Raw genomic sequence first — 26,119 nt, forward strand, 5'->3', positions numbered from 1 at the left:
CGTAGGGCAGCTGTGCCCAGAAATGGCACTCATTGTGGATGGCGGTGACCTGAAGATATATCCAGTCTCCAGCACATGGTAGGTCCAAGGAATGTGTCTCTCCAAATACGTCCTCAGCCACTCCATCGAGGCCTGTAAATAACATCTTCTGTGACAGAGGTAGGTCTCTGTGTAGCAGAGGTTCTCCGAAACAATATATTTTAAACTATATCCTATATTTACAAGCAACCCAAATCATCTTGAACACCGCTTCAAAATAATGGGACGAACACTAAATGAAGAGTAAATGAACAGGTGAAAAGGTAACGCAAAACAAACTTGCAACAACAAGATCAGGCAACACTCAAACTAGATGTAGACCGAGTCCAGGATAATGGTGACCTTTCAGCATTTAAAAAGCCTGTTCAGGCAGGCGAAGAGCCTGAATGTTGAGGAGAACCTGCACCTCCAGCGAATAAACTTTGCCCCAGAAATTTCATTGGAAATCCCATTCAGCAGCTATGGCAGTAAACTCAATCATACTGAAAGAACAAATCATTCAGTGTGTGTGACAGACCGCATGTAATTGTACACCGGACATCCTGCAGAAATCAGAAACAATACAGGCCTTTTGATGGCTATACGTCAAAGACCATCCACAGATAATTAATTAATAAGCTTCACACCATATAAGCAGGGGTTTTCCTATAGTATTAACCCTACAGATAAACCATGTGAAATAAACCATGTTTCTCAGTGAAAACATCCTTTAGTGAGGTTAAGATAAACACACCTGTCCGGTGAGGTAACAAATGCTCATAGCGACAAGCTGCTCCACTCCAGCACCGTCCACATCTCCACAGACTGCAAACGTTTTTCTTGTCTGGCATCACAGAGGCAGCCGCAACAGGCACGCCCAACGGCTTCACAATTCCCTCATAGCATAAATCTTGGTGCGTGGGATTCCAATGTCTAAGGTTATCGTTTGGATGTAAGTCAAGCGCTCGACATGCTGGCTGGACTCCTGCTGTCGTGCAATCATTCCTCACCCTCCCAGGCTGTGATGCTATTGGAGTGGCATCATGTAACATCCTTTGTAACTGCCATTTTGCTGCCCTGTCATCGTGAAGGGTTTCTCTCAGCAGTGCAACTGCCGCTGCAATATTGCACTGCATCGTTTTAGGTCGCAACTTTTCTGCACCGAAATCGTGCTGTGCCAGCGTTGGGGCAAAGTCGCACGGCGTCCAATATGGCTGCGTCACTGGCACATCATGGAACGATTTATCTTTCTGTATTACTGCTGATCCGACATTGCGAGGCACAATTCCCGGATGCAAAGCAACTTCTCTGACATCATGTGGATTACGTTCTGGCTGTGTTGGTGGTGCTCCCGCGTTGCTTGCTATCTTCTCTTGCCGCACTACCGTTCCGACATTGCAGGACGTTCCACCCGGCTGCGTTATGTCTGCTCGGGTGAAGTGCTGCACGCATCCAGACTTTAGGCCTGTGGCACCAAGTTCCCATAACGAGGTGCTTGGCTGAACCGCTGTTGCTTCAACACCAAACAATGTCTTATCCATCTGCATTACTTTAGTTTTGTCACAACGTGACATTTCCAATGGTTGTTTTATTGTTGCTTTGACATTGCATCTCGTACTTCTTGCCTGTAGTTCTGCTGCTTCAATGCTAAACTGCCTCCTTTGTTGTTGCACTGTTGCTCCAACATTACACCATGGAACTTCAGGGTGCATTTGTAATACTCCTACATCACACCACATTGGTTCTGGACTCATTGTCCCAATATAGGAAGATGTACTCATTGGCTCGTTTACTAATGTGTCCATGTCATGGGGCATCCTTCCTGACTCCAATGCTGCTATCCCATAGTCGCATGGCATCTTGTTTTGTTGCACTGCCGCCATGATGTAGCTTGGCATACTTTCCAGTTGTGTTGTGGCTGACGCTACAGTGGTCCTTATGTTGTTTCCTGACTCCATTATGCTTTCTTTGACATAGTCTGCCGGTCTTTGTGGCCGCATCAATGATGCTTCAACCGCATGTGTAATCCAATCTTCTTGTCCTGCTGCTGCATCCACTTCACAACGCATACCTTTTGGTTGCACTTTTGCTCTTTGCATGATACATGGTAAGTATACTGTCTGTTCACCTGCTGCTTTATCATCACAGTACATCCTTCCAGGATTCATCATTGGGGTTGCATAATGCCACGGTGCCCTTCCAGGCTGCATGTCAGATGGCCTGCTCTCTAGTTCCATCGTTGCTACTCCAGCATTGCAAGACATCATTTCTGCATGCAGGGCGCCTACTCCAACATTCAATGGCGTCTTCTCGAGATGCGTATCCACTACTTTCTTGCTCAATGATATCGAATCAGGATGGCTTAATGGCACTTCAACATGATGTGGGCAACTTCCTGGATGCATTGCTACTGCAGCTTCTACATCATGCAGCACACTTCCAGACTTCTCCATTGATCTGTTGTCACATGGAACATTGCTGGGTTTCACAGCCACATCTGCGGCACAACTGTTTCTCTCTACCTGTGCTGCTGCTTCTGAATCATTTGGCATCTTTCTTGGCTTCTCAGCTGCTGATTTCCAATCCTGCTGTGTCAATCTCGGCTGCATTACTGGAGGTCCAACATTCCATGGCATTCTGGAGAGTTTCACTGATGCTGCTTTGGTATTACAGTGGATTATTTCCGATGGCACTGCTGTACCTCCAACATCGCAGTGAATTCGTTCAGGCTGTGTTGATGCTGCTTCAGCATCTTCATTCAGAAAGTATTTTTGTTCCAATTCACCACTTCGGGAAACTTCCACACCCCCAGTACGTGTTGTCTGGATCATCTGTAAGACAGGCATCTATTGGTTTATGTTACTAGACACATAGCCAGGTGAAAAATGCTCGCAAAAGGTAATAATTAAGAGGAAAATAATGAGTGAGAGTGAGAGTGAGTGAGAGTGAGAGTGAGAGTGAGAGTGAGAGAGAGAGAGAGAGAGAGAGAGTGAGTGAGAGAGAGAGAGAGAGAGAGAGAGAGAGAGACACTGAGAGAGAGACACTGAGAGAGAGACACTGAGAGAGAGAGAGACACTGTGAGAGAGAGAGAGAGAGAGAGAGAGAGAGAGAGAGAGAGAGAGAGAGAGAGAGAGAGAAGGTTCGTATCTTGTTGGGTGGTGTGAAAGTTTGAAGGAGCTGAGTCAGGGATGATGAGAGGTGAAGCATGAAAAGGGGACTGGACATCAATTGATTAGTGATGAAAGCGATGAAAGTTCATGAGTGATTAAAGTGAGATGACAAGCTTATCAAATTGTTGTATATTGCTTCATCATCTAGGCAAGAGTAGATAAGGGATGGGCCAGCAGGAGAGAGGTTATATGTAGGAGGTAAGGAAAGGCTGTTGGTGGAGTTTCGGATAGGACAGCAAGAAGTAAGGAGACATCCAGAAAACCTAAGACAAGGTAAAGCACCAGGGCAAGATCACATGCTTCTAAGAGTGTTACTGGACGTCAGAGAGCAGATGAATTGGATAATCGTTGATCTCTTTAATATCTCACTTTAGACAAAACAAACAGCAGAGGATTTAAGTGTAGCAAGTGTAAGGAAATTTTAAAAAAATCGAGAGAAGCATTGGAGAACTAGAATGGCACTCGGTTGAGCATATACCTCCTTCCGCCAGGCTGAACAGTTTACGTTTTGTATCCATCAATCAAAATTGAATTGGCTTGCTTTTGTCACCGACCACAATCATCCACAAAGTTTTGTCATAATCCATCCCCAACCTTTTGAAATATCATGCTTCATATCGTTTTGCCCCATCTCTCAATTGTGAAGATTCATTGAAAACAAACAAACAAGTAGAGCTACATTGAAAGTACACCACCCCCATGCCAAATAAATAAATACCATATCCTCCAGCACGCAACAGTGCCGGGCACCTACTTCGCCTTTGGCGCCCAGCAATGCCACAGTGCAGCACATTGAGATGGAATTGGGAGGAAGCGGTGTACAATAAATGGATTAATTGTGTAATTAAAATAAATAAATAATAACCGTAAAATAATAAATTTCTTAATCCTAAACCTAATTGCATACCTAAACTATCACTGTTTTATCCGAATCTGTAACTTTTTGAAAATTAAATAATAAATTCATTGATTAATTAATAAATCCAAAATACTTTTTATAGCCAAATCACTTGGTCACTGTCATGTCCAAATGTCAGCTTTCAAGCTCGAAAGGTGCCTGAGATTACCCAGCTGAGAAAGAAAATAAATAACTGAACTGAGTTGATAATTCGCAACTGAAAAACAATTAAGTAAAACAAATAAATTATAATAATAAAATAATTAATTTCTTAATCAATTGGCTAATTGCATCCCTAAACCACCACTGCTTCATCCAAATCTGTAACTTTTTGAAAATTAATTGAATAATCAATCGAAAAAATTAAATAATCGATTAATAGATTCATTAAGAATTGATTGATTAATTGTGTAATTAAAATAAATAAATAATAATCGTAATATAAATAATCTCTTAATCAATTGGCAAATAGTATCCCTAAACGACCACTGCTTCATCCGAATCTGTAATTTTTTGAAAATTAATTAGATAATTAAACAAAAAAATAATATTATTTATTTAATTATCAATAAATCAAAAACACCCTTTATATCCACATCACTTGGTCACTGTCGTGTCCGAATATCAGATTCCTAGCTCAAAAGATGCTCGAAATATTGCCTAGATGAGAAAGAAAATAAATAAGTGATTAATAAATCAAGCAATTGATTAATCCCAAAAAAACCTTTTTGCCAAAGCATCAAAATGGATTATTTTTTTTTAGAAATGTTTACAAAATAATTAAAAATGAAAAACAGAAATATGTAATATACATAAGTATTCAACCTCCTGAGTCACTACTTTGTAGAAGCATCTTTGGCAGCGATTACAGCTTCAAGTCTTCTTGGGTATGTCTATCAGCTTCACATATCTGAATTTGGGGAGTTTCTCCCATTCTTCCTTGCAGATTTGCTAAAGCTCTGTAAAGTTGGATCTTCTCAAGAAGTTCCAGCTCAAGCTCTGTAAAGTTGGAGCGTCGGTGAACAGCAATCTTCAAAGTTTTCCACAAATTCTCAATGGGATTCAAGTTTGGGCTTTGGCTGGCTTCTGTCTGGCCACTCTCCCGTGAAGCCTAGATGTGAAGTGCTGCAGAGACTGTTGTCCTTCCGGCAGGTTCTCCCATCTCACCCAAGGAACTTTGTAGTTCTGTCAGAGTGGTCTGAGTTTTTGGTCAACTCCCTGACCAAGGTCCTTCTTGCCCGGTTGCTCAGTTTGGTTGGATAGCCGGCTCTAGGAAGAGTCTGGGTTGTTCCATATTCTTTCCATTTCCCAATAATGGACCTCACTGTGCTCTTGGGAACTTTCAACACTCTATGAATTGTTTTTTATATCCTTCCCCAGATCTATGCTTCTTCACAATTCTATCTCGGGGTTCTACAAACAATTCCTTGGACTTCATGGTGGAGTTACTGCTCTGACATGCACTGTCAACTGTGGGACCATATGTAGAAAGGTGCGTTTCTGTCTAAATCATGTCCAATCAATTGAATTGGCTACAGGTGGACTCTAATCAAGTTGTGGAGACATCTCAAGGATGATCAAAGGAAATTGGATACACCTGAGTTCAATTTGGAGTGTCATAGCAAAGGGTTTGAATATTTATTCAGACAAGACATTTCAGCTTTTCATTTTTAATTATTTTGTAAAAATTATCTTTAAAAAAGATTCTACTGTGACATTATGGGGTGTTATGTGTAGATCAGTGACAAAATTCCTCAGTTTAATCCATTTTAAATTCAGTATGTAACACAACAAAATGTGAAAAAAGTCAAGGGGTTTGAATACTTTCTGAAGGCACTGTATCTCAGGAGGCAAAGAGGATAGGAATTGGGCAGTTCGCCGATGTGCATTAAGAATCTTTGAGGATAGATGCAATCCTCTGGAGAGGTATGACAATATCAAATTTGTGTGCCTTTGCCTTCATCTTCATCCTTCTCCAGAGTTCTCAGAGGTCCCTGGCAGAGGATTTTGGGCACTCTGGGAAATGGGCCACCTTCCTTTTTACAACGTCTTCCCAAGCGAGCTGCTTTTTAGCTCACCTGGAACTAAGTTCAGGGGAGCTTATGCGATGGCGCGTCGTCCGTCCGTAAACACTTGAAACTTCTTCTCTGAAACCGCTGATGGGATTGCAACCAAATTTGGCACAAATGATATTTGTTGTGTTGTGATTAAAAAAAAATTCGCAGCATTAAAAATATTGGAGTTTAAGGGGTCTACTGTGGGTCAAAGTGGATCCAGGTTTGACCCCCCAAATAGGAATTTGCTTTTTCCTCTGAAACTACACACACTATTTCGATGAAACTTTACCACAACCTTCATCACCCGTGATGTACCCATGTTTGTTCAAGGCATTGGAAACATTAGGGTCGAAGGAGGTACATGGGGTTGGAGGTGGGATTGCCTCCAAAATAGGTATTTTTTTGTTTGTTTGTATAAAGTCTTATGATTATGTTAGTATGATTCTACATACTGCCCTGTCTTCTAGCAAGCATTGAAATTGGTTTAAAATACCTTTGGTCAGTGAAGTATACTGTTTATTCCACCAGGTGGGCACCAGGGGTATTGCCCCTATGTTTCTTGCTTGCACCCATGTCTCTTCTCCTGCATTGGATTGTTTCTTGGTGAACCATGATTACTTCGATTAAACCCATTTGTTACTCCAATGAAAAATTGTCCCATCTTTTCTCTCCCTAGATGTCATTGTTGGAACACACAAACTAAAAATTGACGTAAGCAGGGCCAATGCAGAGTCATTACGGTGAATTGTTTAAGTAACTTCTTACATGGCGCAATGAACAAAATAAATGTTTAAAAAGCACTGAATCATAACTTAGGTGCAGGTAATTAATCGGCTGTTTCGGCTTTTACAACTAATTGGCTGTTTATCTCCCTTTGTAAATTGCTATCTCAACGGGCGATTAGCTGCGTGCGTACAACGAGGTTTTTTGTCACCATTTAAGGGTTAGGCATGTGTCAGCAAGACACTCGCTAAGCGCCTTTCGTAAATTCGGCCTTTTAGGTTTTGAATCCCACTAATAGGCCGGGTCTGGATCCGGACCTGAACCAAAATCAAATTGGCCTGTTCTTGTCACCTAACTAACTCATCTACCTAGTTTTGTCATAACTCATCCGCAACCTTTTGAAATATCGTGCTATACAGGTATATCATTTTGGCCCCATCTCTCAATGGTGAAGAATCACTTGAAAAATAAAAAAACTGTCGTATCCGGATCCGATTCTTCAACAGAATCGAATCTATGTGTCCTTATCACACACCCAACCAGTCCACCAAATTTCGTCCGAATCCGTCTACAACTTTTTCAGGTATCCTGCACACAGACAAACAGACAGGGGTGAAAACATAACCACTGTCCACCTTCGTTGGCGCAGGTAATTACTCAACAATGAGTTCAACTTCGATAGTGGACGGAAGATATTTGAAACATCGATTAGGGATCAGATGGTGGTGGAGTATCATGGCTGAGGCAGGGCAGCAGCTTGGTGTCATTGGACCTCACCCATTATAAAGGGAAGATGAGGAGAAGTTTTTTTTTTTTTTTTTTTGGATACTGAATCGAGGCTCGTGAAAGAGCTAGCATTTATTTCACAAACAAATCAACCAGACAAACAAAATATACAAAAAGAGGGAGCGGAAGACAAGATGGGGAGAGAAGGGGAAGCACACAACCACAACATTTGAGAGCAGGGAGAAGTGTGGGAGGGAGAGGGCTTGGGGGCAGGAGGCGTGGGAGGGGGGGGGGGGGGGGAAAGGTATAAAACACAAAGGGACCGAAATTAGCAGGGGTAGAAAAGATCAAGGTTTTGGATGGGGGAGGATAAGAGATGGTGGTGAACAGCTGTTTTAAAGACCTGGAGGGTGAAGTGGGATTGAAGAGAGTGAGGGAGTTTGTTCCAGAGGCGGGAGAAAAGAGGAATGAAGGAGTGAAGGTGAGCAGAAAGTCTTGATTTTGGCAGTTTAACCATAAGAGGGTTGCAGGCAGATCTTGTGCGACCTGTAGGAGTATTTGGGGGACAGAGCCCAGAGAGAGCTGGGGGGGCAAGGCCAGAGAGGAGTCGGTAGAAGACGGAAAGACCACCAACCTGCCTGCGGTGAGTGAGTGAAAGGCCCTTGGAGATAGCTTCATCGCGGGAGATTCCAATGATTCTGAACGCTTTGGTTTCAACAGCGTGAAGATGAGCTAGGTGTGAGGCAGGAGCACCAGACCAGAGGGGAGAGCAGTATTCCATAGAGCTGCGGATGAAAGCCTTGTATGTGGTGAGGAGCTCAGGTGTGCCAAGGAAGGACTTCGCACGACGGAGGATGCCCAGTCGGCGACTGGCTTTGGAGGCCAGATTTGAAATGTGGTTTTACCAGGAAAGATCATGGCAAATAGTGAGACCCAAAAGCTTGAGTGACAGAACTTCTTGGAGAGGATTATTCAGAAAGTGGATGGGAGGGTTTTCCAGTCGGTCTTTTCGGAGAGACATCGTAAGAGTGTGAGATTTATCAGGATTGAAAGACATGTTCCATTTGTTTGCCCAGTCTGTGATTTTGTCCAGGTCTGCAGAGAGTGAGGAGGCTGCAGACTGCCGATCTGAGGGATGAGGAATGGAGCGACAGCGAGTAGAGTCGTCAGCAAAGAGATAGAGAGGATTTTCAAGAGAGTCAGAGAGATCATTGATGAAGACCAGAAAAAGCACAGGGCCCAGAACACTACCTTGGGGAACTCCAGCCTGAACAGGAAGAGGAGATGAGAGAAACCCATTCAGGGCCACACGTTGACTACGACCAGAGAGGAAGTCCGCCAGCCATGTGTGGAGATTTCCATGGATACCAAAGGAGGAGTTTGGTGAGCAGAGCAGGGTGCCAGACCGTATCGAAGGCACGTGAAATGTCAAGGGAGACAGCTCTAATTTCCTGTTTGGCGTTGAGGACCTCCATCCATTGTTGAGAAAGCAGAAGCAGCATGTCCAGAGTAGAGTGACCAGGTCTGAAACCAAATTGATGATCAGAGATCAAGCCATTGGAGAAGAGGAAAGATTTCATATCTGAAGCAATGATGGATTCCATGACTTTGCTGATAATTGGGAGAAGGCTGATTGGTCTGTAGTTGCTAGGATCTGTTTTTGCACCTTTTTTGTGCAAAGCGGTGATGTTGGCTGATTTCCAAGCAGATGGCAGATGACCTTGAGCAAAAGAGAGGGTGAAGAGAACAGAAAGAGGGAGTGAAAGAGCGGAATAACATGATTTTAGGACCCGTGGGCTGATGCCGTCAGGACCAGTTGCAGAATCAGAGTCGAGGGTTGACAGAAACTTTTCAACCTTGTCAGGAGGAAAGGATACAGAGTCCAGGAGCAGCTGGGTACGACTAGGGACGGTGGGTACAGAGAGGGATGGGTTTGGGACACAAGATTTAGAGGCAAACACAGAGTTGAGGCATTCAACTTTTTCACGTGCGGAGTCAGCCGTTAAGCCGTTTGAGGTGAGGGAGGGGATGGAGGGGGAACAAACACCAGAAACAGATTTGACCAGACGCCACCAGGATTTGGAAGAGGGAGACAGATAAGAGAGTTCGGTCTTGAGAACGGTGAGATATTGTTTCCTGGCTCTCCTGAGGGAGGACACACACTTGTTTCGGGCTTTGTGAAAGGAAATGAGATTTCCTTCCGTTGGATTTGCTTTCCAGGAGACGAAAGCAAGTTGTTTCAGGGCAACAGCCTCACCACAAGTTTCCGTGTACCATGGACGGGAGGAAGGGTATGACAACTGAAGACGAGATGGGATAAATCTGTGCATGAGAGAGAGCAATTTACTTTGAAAGAATTCCCAGGATGAGTTGATGTCAGAGGCGGTAGAGATGGGAGACCAGTCCAGATGATTGATGGCTGCTTGAAGACCGTGCCAGTTGGCCTGAGTGAAATGCCAGACTCGTCGACGCTGAGGAGGCTCTCTGAGAATGGTCGGAGAGATGTCCACTTTGACAAGCACATGATCAGATGAGCCGATTGGAGCAGAAGAAGAGCAGCAGACATTTTCAGGGAAGTTAGTCATAACCAAATCCAGAAGAGAAGATGCTCCGTTGACTGAGATCCGGGTCGGGAAATTGACAGATTGTGTCAGTCCCAGTGAGTCGCAGAAGTCCTTTGCTGAAGAGCCATGGCTGGTGAGAGAGGTACCCACACCCAGCCAACTGGCATGGTGACAATTGAAATCACCACATATGAGGAAGAGAGAGTTGGGATGGGTAGATAGAAGTTGGTCCATATTATCAGACAGCGAGATGTAGATGGAGTCATCACTGTTTGGTGGACGGTACAACACACATATGAACAAAAGGTGGGAGCGAAGGGGAAGCCGTAGCCAAAGGTATTCCTGGGGGTGAGGTGGAGAGAGGGCAGTGGAGGGCAAGTGAGGAAGAGAGTTTTTTATAAAGATAGCAACCCCACCTCCAGGACGAGGCTCAGGTCTATCATACCGGAGGAGGGAGTAACCTGGGAGAGATACCAAGGCATCAGAGACATCATGAAGGAGGAAAGTTTCTGTTAAGCAGATCACATCTGGTTTGTCAGAAGCAACCTGTATGGAGAGATCAGTCAAGTTTGAGCGAAGGCCCCGGATGTTTGAGGTCCATACCGTTAATGAAGAGGAAGGGGGAGCATCGGGTACAGAACAGGGGGGGGGGGGGGGAGGGGTAGGGTAAGATGTGGAAGAGGAGGAAGAGGTAGGGAGAGCTGTTGAAGGTGTGTCAGAGATTTCAGAGATTTCAGAATAGCTTGGAGAAAGGGAAGAATGGGGCGGACAAAAGGTTTGATGGAGATTGGGTGAGGCACAGTGAGGTGTTATTTGAGGAGGGGGAAGAGCGAGGCAGAAGGTTGGGGGAGATGAAGGTGAAAGTTGGAAGGGGGAAGAAGCAGGGAGGATGCTTTGAGGAGGAGGGGTCGGAGGGGAGTCTCGGAGGGGAGGAGCGAGGGAGAGTCTCGGAGGGGAGGGGTGTGGGGGGAGTTTAGGAGGGAGGGGAGGGAAGGGGCAGGGGGAGAGATTTGAAAGGGATAGGTGATGGGGAAGTGTTGGAGGGAAGGGGGGATGGGGAAGATTTGGAGGGGAGGGGTGAGATTGGATTTTGAAAAGTGTACGATTCATGGGAAACTAACATTTTTTGCAAAATGAGTTTGAGACCTTCGAGTCAAAAATACGTTTGAGGACACTGAAGGAGGGGTGGAGTTCTGGATAGTTTAGGGAAAGTAGAAAGGAGGAACTGTAAGAGATGGTATTATTATTCTTTTTTGGAATGAATAGATTTGGTGAGCAAGACGAAAGCATCCTTTTGTAGGAGAAGAAGAAAAAGGTGTTATAATATATGAGAGAAAATAGTTGTTCAGGGGAGAGATTATACATTTCTAACCACGTGATCGCGTACAACGTGAACGAAGAACGAACGAACAAGTAAGAACAACAAATAAACGAATAACACTTGAGAAGGAAATATTTTTTGGGTTTTTTTTTTTTTTTGAGTAGAGATATTAAACAGGGAGGTATGGGGTGAACGACTGGGACGAAACAGAGAACGAAAATAAATGCAGCGCATTCGACGAACCACTGAGAGAAAAACAAAACCACAAGGTCGGAGACGGTACGGTAGCCGAAGCCTACGAGTACTAGGCCTCAGAATACTCGATACGCATTAACCGACGATTGTGTATACATGTACGAAAAATTAGCACCGAAAATTTTCCAAAAGATACGCTATAGGTACATACACTGAAAGGTAGATACAGTCTCGACAAAAACACAATTGTGAAAGATCACTTAGCTTCGAAAGCGTGAGCGCATGGAACAGCTTCGAAAAGACGTGACCTCGCCGTGATCTCGCGAGATCCTGTCAAGATGAGAAACCATTCAGATAAATGTAATCATTTAAACTAAATAGGGTTTACGGGTTTACTAAATCAATATCTTGTTTAACAAATGTGTTGTCATTCTCCAAGTCACTCTAAGTACATGAAGGAAGTGCATTTAATCTATCTATAATTCCAGTAATCTCTGTACGTCTGTACGTCTGTACGTTTGTCTGTGACCGCTGTTTCTCGACAACCACGGGTCCGATATACTTTTAACTTGCCAGGTATATTGCTGGGGACCCGAGGATGTGCCTTTTCAAGGTTTCATATTAATCGGACAATTACTTACCGAGCTATGTCCAAAAAACGATTCAACCAATCAGAGAGCAGCGAACGATCGCGTGTGCCGAACGTGGCGGGCACACTCTGCCTCGGATGGCACATTTGAGAGCGTATTCATTTATTTCACGTTTGCAAACTATGTTGGCGTTAAACTATGTTTTACAACTAATAAAAACGAATTTGCGATTCATTCGCTTTCCTGCGCGTTTGTGCACGCGATGGCGATTTCTTTACCAAACTCCGGAAGCCGTTCGCTTTGGACCAAACCATTGCATGTAAATAGAGGGGGGGGTTCTGTGGTCGTTGCGAATGGACCAAACCATTCATGTAAATAGAGGGGGGGGATTGTCACTGTACTCGCAAGCCGTTCGCCGTTCGCTTTGGCGTTGCGAATGGACCAAACCATTTCATGTAAATAGAGGGGGGGGATATAATTTTAGATATAGATATAGTACGGGCAATGCCCTAGTTGATATAATACACCGAGACTTGCAGCGTTTGACAAGGTAACCACCAAATGGCGACCAGTTAAGGTGTGGCCTTAACTCTAAACCTGAAAGAGAACTGGGGAAGGGGCTATGAATTGAAGAGTGGTCATCACTGGGAGAATGTCACATTGATCTGAGAACTTTTAAAGTGATTCTTCACCATTGAGAAATAGGGCAAAAAAACTATATACTGAATAGCATAATTATCTCAGAACTGTGTACGGATACGGACGAAACCTGGTGGACAGGTTGGGTGTGTGACCAGAAAGAATTGATTAAATTTTGGTGAAGATCCGGATACGAGAATTTTTTTTAAATTGATTTTATTCACCATTGATCGGGCCAAAAACGATATGTAGCATATTTCAAAAGGTTGTGGATGACTTATGACAAAACTTGGTGGATGAGTTGGGTAAGTGACAAGAACATCCGATTAGATTTTGGTTCCGGTCGGATCCAGATCTGACCTATCAGTGGGATACAAAACAAACTGTTGAGCATGGTGGAGGTATGCTCTCTACCCGAGTGCCATTCTAGTTTTACCCTCTATTCAACCTTGAGCCTCGATCTTGTACTGAAAAAAAAAACATGCCAGTCATTCTCAGAATCTTGTTCAACATACCAAAGCAAGTTATACTTTTGATAATTACGACAATAAAAAAAAATCTTAGCAATGTGATACAATCTAAAGTGACATTTCATTGACCATTGTCTATTTGTAAAACTAAACTGCATCACTTGGACTTGCAAATAATCTACCTCAGCCTTCATGATTTCTGAAAACACACAAGTTTGGGATGCCAAATCTGATGAAAAATGACAACATCCTTGGTTCCTTTACATTCGCAACACAAATGTTTCGGCCCGAGAATCATTTTGAAGCAAAATTTCTCTGCTGAGCTTTCCATGTACTTCTTAAGGGGCTTCAAACCTTTGAATAACTGAAAATATGCCTCGGTCATTGCATTTCCTCAAAATGGTACAACAAACAAACAAACAAAAAAGGGATGGTGTACTGGTGCCCTTTTATGACACTTACCATGACAGGAGCACTCGGTGAAGTGTGCCCAACTTTGATCCCATCATCACCGTTTTGAACTAAGCAGTCCTGTCCCCATGATGACGAAGTTTCACTTTCCTGAAAACTTTCACCACCTGCCAGGGATGCCATAACATGACCCTCAAGAGATGTGTGATCGTCATTGTGCCGTAGACATTCTTGCAATTCACTTTCTTGCTTTACAAAGATCCACAACCAGCAAGGGTTTTTGGAGATTGAATCTGAGTGTTCTTCTTTTGTAAAACTCCTATGCCAGGAAGAGCCTATACACATTAGATTGAACAGTTACCATCATGATAAAATTCATCTTCAAACAACAAAAACAAAAATTTATCTTCAGACTAGGCCTGTGCATATCCAAGTATTTTGATAAATGTGTACACGGTCCCTTTGTCCCTTTGTCCCTTTGTTGACGTGGTGCAAGTCACTATAAAAAACATTTTAGTCCAACCTCAGTTTAAAGATTTCTCTAACAGTAATTGCGTTACATTAAACAACATCAACAACAACCGGTAAATGTAGTAATTGTTTCATTTATTTTGCAGCTTTAGCTGACGAATTAATCTGCTATGAGATGAAAGAAAAAGAAAGATGAACTGATTATATAATATATTTCTTATGTATAAAATGTATTTTATTATACATATTAAAATGGTAACATACCTTTTATTATGCATAAAATACATTATACTGTTCTGTCGGTGGGTAGGGCATATATAGATTTAGGTAGATCTGTATAGATATTATGCTCCGGTTGTCGTGGGTAGCTAGAACCATCTCGATGTAAATAAGTAGAGGACCTGTCTAGACCGGATGTCGGATAAGTTGGGCATGTGTCCCCGCCATGAGGAGGCGGGGCTTGTTAACTACCGTAGGGATTATGCCAATTCCATTGTGTGTCGTTCCCTCTGTGAACATCCCGGTGTCCCTTATGGCAATACATCCCATAGACATTAGATAGGCCCATTAGCACAACACATTAATTTATCCCTCGCCGCCACAATGATCGAAAAGACCAACAGGAAGCGGCCGCGTACAACGGCGCCATGGCAGGCAGACATCGTGCAAGGCAGGTTGAGGCCACGCCCACCGCGCGATGGATTGACACCGAGGGTTTGGTGGGCGGATCGCACGGCTGTTGGGAGGGGACTCGTGGATTGGGAAAAGGCCCGGATTACGTCAGAGCAGCCCGGACAAGATACTTGGAGCGGCGGACATTTTGTCTCTTTGGTCCAGACTTTGGTGGTGAACGGTTGTGTGCCGACATTTTCCAGCTTCCCGTCCCTGGATTGATCCTGCCCGGACCTCTGTCTCAACCTTTCTTCTTGCCCTTGTTCTCCTACCCTTGCCTCGTCCCTGCTCGTTGAAGAGACGTGAGTGCCTGGACCTTGTTCGCTCCTACCCTTACGCGTTCCTTCACCTCGACTCTCTCCCTTGCGACCCAAACGTTGAGTGCATCGCAGCATCGTGCCGAATCCGGGAGGAGATTGCCTGGTTGTGAAGACGGGTTGCACGCTGCTCGCTTGGCGCGAGAGGGTGTATCGAGGCCTGGTGAACGGGGACGCATCGATCGAGGCCTTACTCCCCGCCAACATCGGAGCCGCGGTCGGACGACTGCGCTCGGAGCCGGACCATCCTTGACGACTGCAGACTACTGATCGAGCTAAGACGCACCACAGAACACAACAAAACGTTTATTTTCATATCCTTTCCATTTGTCGCGTGGTCGAAGTCTGTGTGTAAGAGTGCCTTTCACTTCAGGCAAGGTTTGTGATTTAGTTTTTACCGGCGCGTTCCTTTGTTCTCGGAGTCCGGCAATAAAGCGGCGTATTTTTGTACAGCAACTCCGATTTTGTTCGATTTATTAATTTGCAGATGAAGACTACGCGGGGCCGTCAGGTAAGCCACGGCATTATCCCCCAAACCCCCCTTCACATGTATAATCCGCCATCAATTGGAAACGCCTCATTAAGCTCGATTCCATCCATGGACACTCTGTCTTACCTGAGAGCCGTCCACACGACAATACATTTTATACATAAAACATTTTAAAAGTAGAACGACACTCATCGACCTCACAATGTCGACCAATATGCCTCCGCCCACATTATTACATCACGATACATACTTGTACCAACTTTGATTTTAAATCCATTCTACTGTTCTCAAGTATCACATTTTTACCTGACATGACCTCTGACCTCACCAAAATCACAAAATCAACTCACTCCTCACCTTTGATGCCAACATATAATCAGTTCATCTTTGCATTATAATATATACTTATACCAAGTTTGGGCAAAATTCCATCACTGGTCCACAAGTTATCACGGTAACAGGATTTTTACTGAACATGACCTTTGACCTCTTAACCCCAAAATCGAATCAGTTCCATCTTTACCTCATTATAGATACCTGCACCAAGTTTGACTAAGATCCTTTCAGCCGTTCTCAAGTCATCACAGCAATGAAAACCTATAACGGATGGACAGTCGGAGGGACGGTCAACTAGTGAGACTTCTCTGACATACTGGAACCTGGGAACATTACAAGATGGTCTTAAGAGCTAATGTATTGTTACGTTTGTACGAGGTAGTATTTGTGATTACCTTAGAACCAGGTAGAGTGTATAGATTAGCATGCTCCGATTGTCATGAAGAAGAAGAACCACCATGTAATAAATGGGGAATTTGTTTAGCCCGGATGTCGTGTATTGTTACGTTTGTACGGGGTAGTATTTGTGATTACCTTAGAACCAGGTAGAGTGTATAGATTAGCATGCTCCGATTGTCGTGAAGAGGAAGAACCACCATGTAATAAGTAGGGAATTTGTTTAGCCCGGATGTATTGTAAGGTGTATCTTCGTCCTGATTACGAGGAGTGGGGTATGTTAATGAGCTCAGGGATTATGGGTAAATTATCCCTTGTATGTCGAAACCTCTGTAATTTATTTCCTATGTCCCTTTTGGCACCCCATCAAAGACGCGAGCAGAAATTGCGCATTTAAACTCTAATTAAAAACCTACCAGAAACCAGGACATTGAGCGCTGCCGCGGATGACTGACTTTGGAAGCGCACGGGACGAGCGGGCCTAGGGCCACGCCCAGAAGGGCAGTGACTGGTTAGTGGGAGTGCGAGGTGCTTGGGGATTGGTGGAAGGATGACGTCAGCAAGAACGTTCTGGAGCGGGTGAGTTGGCACGGACTGGTTGGATTAGGATCAGGATGATGTCAGAGCCTGGGTGATAAAAGAACGTGGCAACGTAAAAGAACGTCTCTCTTCGTTCTTCTTCTTGGCTTGACGCGCTAGTGGACATTCTGTTTTCTTCTCCTTGGTCCCTCGCTCTGACCGATTCCCTCTTGCACCTGCTCGTTTTGAACTTTGTTGGTAAACGATCACATTTTTATCTCTCTCCACATCAATGCCTTTCTGGTTCTTCTCTGATTTAGGATCTTATCACGGGCAGCCGTGCGCCAATATCTTGCTGGTGGTTGTGAGGAGCAAGAGCCACGACTTTCCAAGCAAGAGCGATGGGTGGACGAGCACTGCTGGCTCGCTGCAGTGCGACACACAGAGGCCTGGGTTCCCGCCAACAAACGAGCGGTTCCCGCCAACGAACGGGCGGTTCCCGCCAAAGAGCGAGGGCATTTTACCGCGAAGGCCTGGACGAGTTCTGACGAGACGCTGGTCGAGTCGAGCTAAGTGCAATTAAATAACCCGTTTTTCTTTTACCATTCTATTTCCCATTGTCCGTATTTGATTCTGTGTGTGGGAGCACTCCATATAGAAATTTTAGTGTTACCGTGTTTTATTTTGTTACCGGCATTCTTCAATAAAGCCGGTATTTTTGGACATTTTAATTTTGTGTTGGTTTAAGTTATTTATTACAGGTGGAGATGTCGAGTGGGATCCGTGAAGGTTAGTGCTCTGGTTTCTCCCCTTCCCTCTTGCTTCCCCACGCGTATTATCTGCCATTTGATTGAACGCCTCGGAGTAACAGCTCGTTTGGTCATCCGTGCTACCCTAAGGTGTTCACCAAGGGTAGTCACGCGACAGTATTGTCATAGTTACTAAGTCTCATTGTATTTCATGTTCAGTGGACTCAACGTTGTGGAGATGGACAGACTGAAGTTGGAACCCATGTGTAGATTGGTTACTTGAGGTTTTGCAATTCATTGTTATACAGTTGATTAAAGGCAAAAGGAAGTCAAAAGCTTCATACAAAATGTCCTCACGAGGATAGGTGGACAATTTAGGCTTTCTACACCATAACATACGCCAAGTTGGAATACTGCTTCATACTGGATGTCCTAATGGTTGTTGTTAAGTCGTCACTTGAACTTGCTATGACTTTTGTACTCCCGAGATTTATGGAATATACAGCAAATTGGCATATCACTTTGTTAATGATGTATTTAAAGAAGTTTTGAGGAATAATAAATATATTTATTTTTTCAAACTCCTTGCTTTGAAGATCTGCGCAAAATGTGGGATTCTTGTGACATTGCGTTCGTGACATTAAACATACGACTCGATATAGGGATTATGGGTAATTCCTTGATGATGTCATTTGTTATGTTACGTGTGAACAACACCAAGTTGCATCCTTCAGCCTCTTATGAATGTTAATGCTCAATTTTAGGTTCATTTGATTGATCATTGTGGAAATGAACTGGAAAAGCCAAACGGCTCGTCAGTCTTTCTTTGTCAAATCAATCACATGAGACTGACCCTCTCAGATTCCAAGGAGGCATCCATATTTGAAGTGTTCATGATCGGCCAAAATGGGTGACTGGGTGCAGTTATGCAAGAGTGGTGTTCACACAATGTAACTGAGGTATCTGACGTGATAATTACGCTGCCACTGTCAGACGCCTGATTACCCTGTCAGGTGCCCAGTAGTCAGGGTCGTTAGGGATATTTTGGTTCAAATTCTTCCAAAAGCATCAAATTTGGTGCAGATGTTGCCCATGCCATACTCTTTCGATTTTTGACGGGCCCCAAGGGCGGTATGATCCGGGGACCATACCGGTCCATCCCGCCATGTCACCTGACCTATGACGTCATAATTAGGATATGCATCCAATCACATGGCGTACTACAAGTGGTCAAAGTTCAAAATGAATCGATCGAAAAATGAAGGCAGGGATCTATTTTTAAGGTTTTCATAAAACCAATATGGCCGCCAGGTCACGTGACCTATGACGTCATATTTATGACATGTATACAATCATGTATACATGAACCCGGATCATGATCGCACAAAAATTAAACACAAGGATATAGCATACAGTTCATAAAACATCAAAATCCGTACCTTTGTAATTCGACTGATGAACTGCATATGCCTGAAAATTAGGAAATAGACATGTAAATATTTCCTCTAATTGTCAAAAATAAGGTCAGAGTTCGATTACCCAACCCAGAAACATAAAATGGTGAACCTCGCGTAAATCTCGACAAAAAACTCAAAAACCGACATGTTTGACTCAAAAATGACATTTAAGATGACCTTGAGGGTTGACCTTGACCTCAAATCATCAAAATAACATCATAATTGGATTCCTCGACCTTGAAAACCCCTGAAAAGTGGTATCATACATGATTCCAACCCTTTTGGTTATTTAACTGATTTTCCTCCAATCCGGGTGGTGGCCATTTAGTATTTCGCCAATATGGGGCCCCCGGGGGGGGGGGGGGCGCCCGTCTTGGCACCCGTCAAAAATCGAAAGAGTATGGCATGGGCAACATCTGGGCCAAATTTTGTGCTTTTGGAAGAATTTGAACCAAACGGCCCCAAAATATCCCTAAGGGCCCTCACTACCAGACTCAATCAGCCTGTTCACCTGAACAACCTGCTAACCACCACCAAGGTGTACAAGGTAGCAGGGAACCAAAGGATGAAGACGTTCCCACCTAACAGTTATGAGTACAATGAATGAGACCGACTCGTGTGAAGCACGAGACAAAAACTCCGGTTCAACCATGTAATGTATAGTATATAAACAAAGGGTGGGAAAAGGCAGCACAAACCGGAGTATTTCAGGATGAAACTGCAAATTGCCAGGCCCTCCTTTCGCATTATGGTAGCGATGCATGACGACTGCACTCTGTAAGAGAAACCGAAGAATATCTGGATCAGGTTAAAACAATCTTCGCTCAACTAAGGCACAGATTTATCCACAAAAACTGTTTTGCAAAAGAGGAAAGATTGATGGCAAATAATTACCCCCAAGGCCAAATGATTCACATGGCCGACGTGCTTATGGATAAAACCAAACCCATAAAATGCGACTTCAATAACTCAGATGTTCATTAGCTTCAAATGCAGCGGGGTGCCAGAGAGGATGTCAAAGCGCCCGGTCGCAAAAAGATTTCCCGTCACTCTATCCCACCAGGCCAGCAGATATGCCTACCCCTTTATATTATTTTTATTCATTTTGAACAACATTCAATATCTCCTGGACGATTTTTTCCAGAATACATTGCAAGAACAAGCCGGACAACTTTGTATCACCATGCGCTGCTCGAGACATTAGGCATTGCAGCCCACCTCGGACTAAGAGCTCAATTCGCCAGCTAGAAAAATGACCAAGACTGCCTGGGCATACTAGTCGAGCCAAAGGCCTGAGGTGTGCTGCAAGGCCTGAGACAAATGTTACAAATAGCATCTTGAAACATGATTTGTTGTGGCTGTAGATGCCGCACAGAATCTGTGCATTCTTAACTAATCACGGTTAAATTAGACAACTTTCATGATTGATGGCTAAAACCGATATATAACATGATATCTCAAAAAGTTGTGGACGAGTTATGACAAAACTTGATGGACAGGTTGGGTGCATGATAAGGACTTTGGTGAAAGTTCTAATTTGGTGAAGAGCCGAATCCGGATACAGATACGAGAGTTTTTATTTTAATTTAAACAAAAATTTTTAATTATGCAGGTTTTAAGGTCCAAAAACATGACTTTCTGATAAATGCATCAACAGCATGTTATTTTACGAAGTCGTTAAAACAACATTTTTACTACTTTTGGGGGTCTGAATTAATAAATATTGCTGCCAAGACCAATGTGAACATGACATCATATAGTTTGTGTTGTTTTTTTTACTGTGTAAATGGGTATTTCAAATGTAACATACAATTGGTGTATACTGGTGTTTTGGGGCAGCGGTTCTCGGTAACGTACCACGATATCGCTTGTGAAAAAAAACAAGATGTTTTGGAGGTCATAAGGTTTCATCCCACACCCTTCTTGCCAAATCCCTAGGTTCAGGTCATGAAATCAAAAAAAAAATAGATATCCACCCTATGGCCCTGTGTCTACTAGGGAAGGGACTTGCATGAGACATATCGTTGAGGGGAAAGGGGTCGGCGAGTTCCCCATGTAAACACCGCTCAAAATAATTTACTAGATTATGACGTCATTGGCATCCAGATTGGGAAAAATAAAGTCAAACAAGTCAGAAAAACGTTTCATAAAAATAAACTGGAACGGCAATGTTTAACGCCAAGACGTCACCGATAGGCCTCCACCAACATTATTACATAATTATATATACTTGTACCTAATTTGTTCGATTCAAATCCCATAAGCTGTTCTCAAATATCACATTTTTACCTGGCATGACCTCTGACCTTTGATGCCAAAATCTAATCAGTGCATCTTTTCATCATAATAATATACTTGTACCAAGGTGGCTCAAAATCCCATCACTGGTTCACAAATGATCTTGGTAACATAATTTGTACCTAACGGGACCTTTGCCTTCTTGACCCCATAATCTAATCAGTTCATCTCTCCATCATAGTACATACTTGATCTAAGTGTTATTGAAATCCCTTCAGCCATTCTCAAATTATCGCGGTAGTGTAAACCTATCACGGATGCACGGTCAAACGGACAACCCAAAAACAATGCCTCCGGCGACTTCGTCAACAGAGGCACAAAAAAACAAGTAGACATGTAATCACCAAAAACCAACCAAATAATATAGGAAGGAATGACAAGATACGAATGACAAGATAGGAATGACAAGGTAGGAATGACAAGGTAGGAATGCCACCACAATCCTTTTACGGATTTCCACCATGACTTATTTTGACATTTTTCCATCTCAATTCCACAAAAAAATACAACACACAAATCAATTACACCAACCCACAAGACAAATCTACAACTACCTCAAACATAGAAATCTTCAAATAATTGTTCCTATTGCCATCTATAACAAAAATATCAAAATATGTTGTGATGGCAATCCAAAAAAGGATTGTGGTGTAGTATTGTGGTCATTCCTACCTTGTCATTCCTTCCGACCTTGTTTGGTTGTTTTTTTAGGGATTCCATCCCGACAAGAGGCATAAGTGTTCGGAACCATTGATGTTTCTGCAGTAGAGATGGTCTAGCCTTGCATAGATGTTACCATAGCAAAGTAGTAAATAGGCTAAATGTGCATGTCAACATACCACAGCTCTTCCATGAACTTTAGATTTTTTTTTTAAAGCCTTCACGCCCGTTTGGAATTGGGCATGCAAACTGTGGTCTATGCTGACACAACAGGTATCAGACTATCACACCATCACTGTCGATTATTTGTGTCTGGCACGTAACCTGTGTTGAGCGGTGCAGTAAAAATAGCCATTCTGGGTTGTGAGCTGCTGCTCCAACAAACAAAGCACACGTCTCACAGAGCCTCGTATATTTTCACTTGGCCAGACGATGTCAGTACGAAATGTATGATTATGACAGGAAACGAGTTGGGTTCTTGTTTTTACTGTAATTTACTATAATCCTTCTGCATATAATTTTCTTGACTATTGAGAACATTTGGCAAACAAAAAGCAAAGTTTGAGTGGTGCTTGGCATGTCGGTCTCGGTCGCAGTGTCTTCATAACCGTGATCTAATCCAAAGGCGAGCGATCAAAGCTCGTGGAGTGATCCAGAGTGCAGGTAAAACTTTCAAAAGTAAAACCTGAACACTGCTTGCCAATTTGTACGCTCTAAGAACAAAGTGAAAGGAGTGAACACATGAGTATTCAGAAGGTCCTAAAATAATCATCACACACGAGTTTGACAAACCTGTACGAGCCGTCCACCTTGGGCTCATTATATAGGGTGGCGAAACGTGCATCTTGTAAGCAGTGGAAAACAGCGTAAATGGTATGGTTCAGCACTTTATTTCTGAACCACTCCACCTGCTGCCTCGTCCAAGACACTTCCTGTGGTGGAGACACCTGCAACGCACACGGCTCGCAAGTCTCAGAATGGTCTGTTTGAAAACGATTTTCAAATAAATTGTCCACAGTGCAATTCTGTGATTGTCAATGTAATGCATCAGGAACATTCACTGGTACTGCATAATGTGATGATTCTATTTTGTGGTCATCCGTTCATGCACATTAAAAAAGGCCACCATTACTAGTCTGGTTTGTGCAATAAGCAATCAAGCTGTGGACAAGCACCTCTTGTAAAAGGGCTTTCAGATATTCTCCAGAACCTTAGACAGTATGTCACTCTTAATCGCATCTTTCTAGCTCTCCTTATCAAAAACAGCATATTATGCAGAGCTACACGACAGTCATTCCTTGAAAAATCAGAGAGACACAAGGGCTTTGTCTGTAGATCAATGGAGTACAGCTCCTCCCTATGGACTGGTGCCCAAGTCATTCATGTCTATCTGGAATTTGCAGAATCTAAAGCTCTCAACATCAATGAAATAATCCACGATGAGGCTGAAGTACAAGGCTTGTTGCTCTCACATCACAGGCAGGTTGGTATCGGCCACTTTTATTTACGGCTCTCCTCTGGTCTAGCTCCCACTGCTCTCTTAACCCTTCGACCATAGCTCCTCAAGGATGTACACAGGCTACCACTCACCTCCTGGTTAAACTCCAAAAATTGAAGCTTACCATAGAACTACAGCAACAAGCTATATTAAAGTAGATCCAAGTGCAGACTCACAATCAAACATTCAATCTCTCACCGACTGATTATAATAGCCTATCTCATCCCTTCGGAAACGGGTGAGGCTATCACAATAATTCAATTGGTAACCTACACACAATGTGGGGTAACCCCACACACAATGGATTTTAAACAAGGAAAAAAACCAACAACATAATTTACAGAGTAAATGAAACTAAAGTTCTTCTGCACGCACAAGGAATGATACAGAATTTACGAGACTGGAAACGCCTGCTCCCTATGGGAGGGGGAAATCATTCTAGAATGCCCTCATTTAAAATTAATTTGTATAATTTCCAAGAGTTTGACTTATTTTTTTCAAGATAGCATCTAGTTTTCAAGTGACTGCCCATTGGTGCAGGAATGGACGAGCAGGTATGATAGTTCACCTATTTCTATGATATATTTGGTTTTCTTATGACGAGTCCATACTTTCACTTAAAAGGTAAAAATACAAGGTGGAAATGGCCATCCAAGCTTATCAGAATATTCCCATGCACAGCCCTAGTCCAACCACCATGCTTCAACACATTTTGTCCAACAAACAAACAAGCAAACACGTACATTTCAATGCATGCTCTCCACATCTCTGATGACAATAGTTTTCATCATACCAGATATGATGGCCACCATTGCGTATATTGTCCGTATACATTATATGTATTTTAGAACGAGCTGGGACTTGTAATAACTCCAATACCAGGAGCAGAGCTACACGTCCACATTTACATTGAGAAGTCGCAGTTTAGCAGTGCATGCAAGTCAAACACAAATACACACACACATAAATAAACAAGCTAAATTATATATAGTGCTAGCAGGTAACCCGGTTCTACCAGGCTGTTGTAAGGGAATTAGTTTCCAATAGTGTGGAATATTTAAGGGAGGTGACATGAATGTGTTTTGACAGCGTAATGTCCTCAACACCTTTCTTCTTCAGGTCCGCATCTCTCCCCCTCCCCTTCTCCGCCCTCCCCCCCCCCCCCCCCCCACCTATCCCAATTCCAAATCCCTCGCCTTCCTAACTCAGCATCCTTTCCCCTGCCCCTCCCAACTCCAAGTCCAAGTCTCTGCCCCTCCCTCGCAAGGAGTGACACACATTAGAGCTGTAGTGATCTGGAGCCAATATGGATGGTATCACTATGGTTTCCACTTTTCATTCGTTTCATCTACTTTAGTTTTCAGTTTTTCATTATTTCGTTCATTTGTTCTCCTAAAACCCCAATTATTTGCGGTATTAGGACAATTTACAAGGCTGTAAGACGTCAGGAGCTTTCCTTCACCTTGGTGCCGTTCACAACCCTCTAGGATTCCATGCGCATCATCACTTCACTTCCGATCATGTCGAATAAATAAAATAAAAACTCGCTTTCGATCAGTACCAACTAAATTTTCATCATATACAATTTGCCACGGACTAATTATTAAGGGGTGCAAGATTCTGTTTGTAGGAGAATTAGTTAGTGTCCAAAAGAATGAAGTTTTCTCAGTGAAGTAAAATGGACAAAAGGAAATTATTCGTTGTTTTTTTCACCATGACTTTCCTTTAACAGCATAATAGTCACTAACTGTTAAGACTGATAAGGTTTCTCGGGAAAGTAAATTTATCGAAAGGTAATTATTGTACGTTGACAGAATTGACCAAATAGTTGGTGTTGTATCTTATTTTTCTTTTCTTTTTTACTTCTGGTGGGTGTGCAAACAAACAATTGAGCAAAAACACCATGTGCACAACAAAAATGTGTACAACTCGAAATTGCATGAATATCGATATTTGTAAACCTCCGTATGCACTGCCTGGACCCAAGAGCTATTAAACGAGGTATCATTCAGCATTATACGTGTTGTGATTACAACGTTTGTGCCAATCAGATGAAATCAGGCAACTTGCATGTATATATGTAGGGAGCTGTAATGCCCCTCCCCCTTTGTATATCCTTGCTGCTTTACCAATTACCAAGTATAACCAATTATATGTTTTGTTTTGACTTGCTACTGTACTCTTTTATGATACTGAGTTCTTTCTACTGCATTGAGGATGTGTAATATCCTAATAAGGAGTTCTCTGCCTGTGTGCTCTGGCCTGCGTGGGCACAATCTCTAGTTCCCCTTTCCAGGCCTTGGAGGCAACTCTTATCTCTCTTTGCCTTTTTCCTGACTTTGCCATTATCTTGCAAGTTGACAGTTTTACGAGTGTCCACTCCCCTTTGTACTTTCCCAAGCCAGCTGCTATACAGAAAGTTGTAAACATGTTGTCACATAATGCTGACCATCTCCTTATCAGAGCTAACCCAT

General features: G+C 43.1%; 1 protein-coding gene across 1 annotated transcript in view; it reads right to left on the reverse strand.

Annotated features, from left to right (window-relative positions):
• Nucleotides 1-1,045: 1,045 nt before the first annotated feature.
• LOC144893360 (uncharacterized) overlaps nt 1,046-26,119 on the reverse strand; it is a 43,149-nt gene continuing 18,075 nt past the window's right edge. Inside the window, exons 5-9 of the mRNA XM_078783936.1 lie at nt 22,940-23,094; nt 19,888-19,964; nt 13,834-14,117; nt 1,181-2,849; nt 1,046-1,095 (exon numbers count right to left, since the gene is read on the reverse strand). Coding sequence (XP_078640062.1) covers nt 1,046-1,095; nt 1,181-2,849; nt 13,834-14,117; nt 19,888-19,964; nt 22,940-23,094 — 2,235 coding nt within the window. The remainder of the gene's footprint in view (nt 1,096-1,180; nt 2,850-13,833; nt 14,118-19,887; nt 19,965-22,939; nt 23,095-26,119) is intronic.

The sequence above is a fragment of the Myxine glutinosa genome, chromosome 8 (genome assembly GCF_964187855.1).
Source record: "Myxine glutinosa chromosome 8, kmMyxGlut1.1, whole genome shotgun sequence".
Taxonomy (NCBI): Eukaryota; Metazoa; Chordata; class Myxini; order Myxiniformes; family Myxinidae; genus Myxine; species Myxine glutinosa.